We start from the raw sequence: 4,137 nt of genomic DNA, 5'->3' as shown, positions 1-4,137 counted from the left end.
CAGCAGGACCACATAGGCTTTTTCTTTGAACCAGTTACTATTATGAAATTTCTTAAATTCTAACTTACTCTGGTTTTAGAGCCAGTCTGTCTCTTGTTTCCACTACCTCACGATCCATGGTACTTCCTTTATAATTGTGGGGATCTTGCACATTTTAAGTTATCTTGTAAATCTGTAAGCAAGGACTAGTAAAGGTCTCTGTCTTCAGTGTGAAGATTGTCTGCGGGGCTGGGATATTAATGTCTTCAATGCACCCCATAACTGTTGTAATCCAGATTCTGTGGAAAAAATATTTTCTGTACAGAAAAATGCAAGAACCTGTAAATAGCTTTTATCAAGTACACTGGTATCTGCATGTACATACTTGATAATTAAGATGCATTCCATTTAGAAGTACAGAATAAAAATCTTATGTGTCAGTGCTTGCTTATGAGTATGGTAGAAGATAAGTAATATAGTAATGTAAAAATTGTGACACTTCAGTGGATTCAATGGTGGGCTATAAGGAAATGAAAGTTCAAAAGGATTCTTTGGTTAGGGTTATCTGAAACTGTCTTTTAGCATAATTTGATTGCTTGTTGAAATGCTTGCAAATACTTGTAAATACGTAACCAACAGTCCTTGTTTAATACCTAATTGAAAATTTTTTTAGCACATTAGGTAGAATCATCAAAGTGACCCAAGAAGTGATTGACTACAGGGCCTGGATTAAAAAGAAGTGGGGGAGCAAAATTAATTTATCACCTGAACTTGGTAGGTATAGCAGGAAACTTTGAAATCAACTTAAATTTTTGTTCTTGAATTTGATGTAACTCAAAATACTGATGCCTTGAAATTAACGACTTTCAGATATGTGGGAAAAAATAAAAGGAATTTGTAACTTTATAACCCAAGACTAGTTTTGTCAGAGCCTGTTTTTCAATTAGCTTGCTAAACTGCAGGTTGTCTTAGATGTCAAGGCCCATGTGTTCGTATTCTGTGCTCTTAAATGATACTTATGTTTTCTGTTAACAGATAATAGGTTGAAAATAAGAGACCAGATAACTCCATGCAATGGAGAACAGCAACAGAACAGAGACTCTGAACCATCTTACAACCAACGTTTGGCATTGTCATTGGCTAGTACACAACAGTTATCCTCTGGCTCGTCTGCCTCTTCTGTATCATCACTCTCCGGCAGTGACATTGTAAGCTTTTTCTTTTAATGGGTTAGACTAATAAGAAGCAGAGTTTATCATACTCTTCAAAAGCCTCAACTGGTACAACAGCAGTTAATGTGATACTAACTCTAAACTGCTACAGCAAATTAGTAGCTTTCCCTGCTCAGAGAAATTACTAAAATCAAATACATTTTCATTAAATGGGTCTTAATTCCATCCTAAGTCTTCGGTACTCTTTGTGGTAGTAGTTAGATGTAATAAAATATAAAAACCCAAGTTGACAGTAGCTAATTAAGTAGAAGAATAGAAATAAATCTTCATGAATCTCCTCATCAAGCAAAATTTCCCATTGTCAAATTCTGGTCCTTTTTCCCCACACCCCAAACTGAACATGAACATCATATGCTGTGAATAATATTCCATATTATTTTCAGCCAAGCAGTCAGTTCGTGTTTTAATAGTAATGAGGCCCTCATATGTGAAGTCTTGCTGTCACCATCCTTGTTTGAAAGCGCAGTTGGAAAGTAATTGCTGGGCTTTATTGTAACTTCCTGGAAGAGGAGGCTGTAGTCTCTTTAGGTATGTTCCCAGATTCTGAAGATTCTAGAAGATGTTTTTGTTTCAGTATGGAGTTAAATAAACATGGAATTGGGCAGTGCAGATTATAAAGCACAAAATTGCATTGCATGGCATGAGGTGCTCATTATAGATCTACTGAAGCATTCTATGCTAGACAGTGGTATTGGCTGGAACAAGATGTAATATCCGGTTAACTACAACAGTGAATAACTGGATGATGCCAAGAGAGGTCCAAGTACCTGTCTCTTGACTGCTTTCAAAAACTAGTCAAATACGGAATTAAAAGTTGGGAATTGTATTCAATAAAAATTTAATAACTTTTGAGGGACAAGTGCCTTCTTTATATGTTCTGGTTACTTTCTGTAATTCCTTTACACTACTGAATTTTCTGTGTTGCATTGTCTTCTCAGTCCACCTCCAGTAAATACAGTAAATGCTTTAGTTGCACCATCTGGCCAATGGAAGAAGAACAGCGTGATGCTTGCCAGTGATACTACTAGCCATGCTCCCGGTTTGAGTATGTCAGCGAGAAAGATTTTGCTGTAGTAATTTTTATGGGAAAATGCAAATATTTGGTTAATATTGTGCAGTCCCAGTGTAATGGGTGGTGAGTGGTTATGACCTCTCGTTAGTCCCTCCTTGCCTCATGTTGAAGATGAAACTTCATTGCCCCATGCCAGAGAAATTAATGAAAAATGAAAAGGAAGCTCTCAACAAGAAAGACCTGCAATCAGTTTGGGCATTCACAAAGTAAATGGAAATGCTACCCTTTTTAACAAAATAAAAAGCCTTATGCCTATGTGCTTGTGACAGGCCCTAGTTTAAGCCCTGGTCATTTATTGGTGTTATGTCCTTAGTAGACTGCCAGCATGTTGTCTTAATTTGGAATGGAATGGCAGGTTTCTGACAAATAACTGATGAGTTTATCCTACTCATACTTGGATATGTGAGGATGGGCAAGTTCTGGTTGAGCACCTGATTCAGGAAGAGAAGCCTGTTCTACTGGAGTCGAAGAGGCTATCTGTGACATGATCTGGTGTAATATTATGCCCAGATTCCAGCAAAGGAATGTTTAGCCTGTGTGACAACTGGTTGTGTGCCAAATCTTGTGGTGCACTGCAAATAGGTATGATGTAGTGAACTTTGGTGCCAGCTTCAGAACAAGGGAATGTGAATATGGTATTTTTCATCACTGTAGATTTATATGTAGTGTTAGCTCTGATCTTGTGGAAGGATTGTTCTTCAGGAATGATTCTGTATTCATTTAAAGTTAAATCTTGTGAACTTCTCTGATACTGAAGACTGAAAGCAAGGATTATAAAGAAAATGTAGGAGAAAGGGAGATTCTAGATTGATAGTTTGCTGATCTCTTCCCAATAATGAAGGTTTTACTTTAATAGCAAAATATTTATCCTTATGATGTTACTGTTGACCTTAAGCAAGGTTTGCAGCAAGACACTGTTTTTGGAGATTTATTTTGCATGACTGCAGAATATCTTTTTCTGTGTATCAACTACAAGATCCTAGCTGTCAAATTTTAGAGAGACTTGATAGTGTATTTGCTTTTCAATTTACTGCTAAAGTTTTATTGGTAATAGTGACCAGATGCACCGTGACCTTTCTGAGATCTGCCAACCAATATAATAGAAGTCACCTTATGTATGTTGAGGAAGAGGAAATAGGCTTGGCAACTTGTCACTTTACCTGGTCATATTGCCCCTCTCTGAACTTCGGCTTCTACTGAGGTTCAAGTATTCCAGCTGTCTGCTCTAGCATAGAGGTAGCTATATTCTGAAGTCATGACATCACTGTACACTGGCCATGAGTCTGGAGGCCTTGCATGTATTCATCAATATGTTCTGGAAGCAATTTTGGCAGTGTATTTTAAGTATGCAAGCATTATAAAAGCAGTGCAGTTTTGCTCATAGAGTTCCTAGATTTTTTTTATTAAACTCAATAGTTTAATAGTTGGTTGTAACAGTTTAGTTGGTTGCAATACAGCATGCTGTATGGTTTCTGAAGATCTGCTTCCTTGAAGTTCTGCAGCATTACAGATTTTGCCTTATGTTCTGTAAATGTGGCTCAGCAGCTGAATAGACAAGGCTCCTGGTGCCTTGGACTTAAGGGCACTTCAGAGATAGAGATGGTTATAGATTTGTTCCAGCAGCAGGAGAATAGGTGTCAGAACAGTAAGGAGTGGGTTTTTCTGGAGACTGTATTGGCATAAACTTCGAGCTAACACTTAGAAGTCAGCCTCTCAACTTTTGCACATACTCAGAAATATGGAAGTTACTACTCCTGCTACTGCTTTCCTTCCTTTGGTGACCATACTGATGGTAACCTTTTGAAGAACTTGTGTGCCACTGAGGATCAAGAGAACTGCCTCCTTCAAGGACAG

At 37.7% G+C, this 4,137-nt stretch overlaps 1 protein-coding gene across 2 annotated transcripts in view; it reads left to right on the top strand.

Annotated features, from left to right (window-relative positions):
- Nucleotides 1-4,137, top strand: part of PAPD7 (PAP associated domain containing 7) — a 47,798-nt gene that overhangs the window by 20,509 nt on the left and 23,152 nt on the right. For both annotated transcript variants that reach the window (XM_010281848.1, XM_010281847.1), the window contains exons 8-9: nt 653-753; nt 1,015-1,187. In XM_010281848.1, coding sequence (XP_010280150.1) covers nt 653-753; nt 1,015-1,187 — 274 coding nt within the window. The remainder of the gene's footprint in view (nt 1-652; nt 754-1,014; nt 1,188-4,137) is intronic.

Source organism: Phaethon lepturus, unplaced genomic scaffold (assembly GCF_000687285.1).
Source record: "Phaethon lepturus isolate BGI_N335 unplaced genomic scaffold, ASM68728v1 scaffold7802, whole genome shotgun sequence".
NCBI lineage: Eukaryota > Metazoa > Chordata > Aves > Phaethontiformes > Phaethontidae > Phaethon > Phaethon lepturus.
Note: the sequence above shows the minus strand (reverse complement) of the source record. Positions and strands in the feature narration are given on the sequence as shown.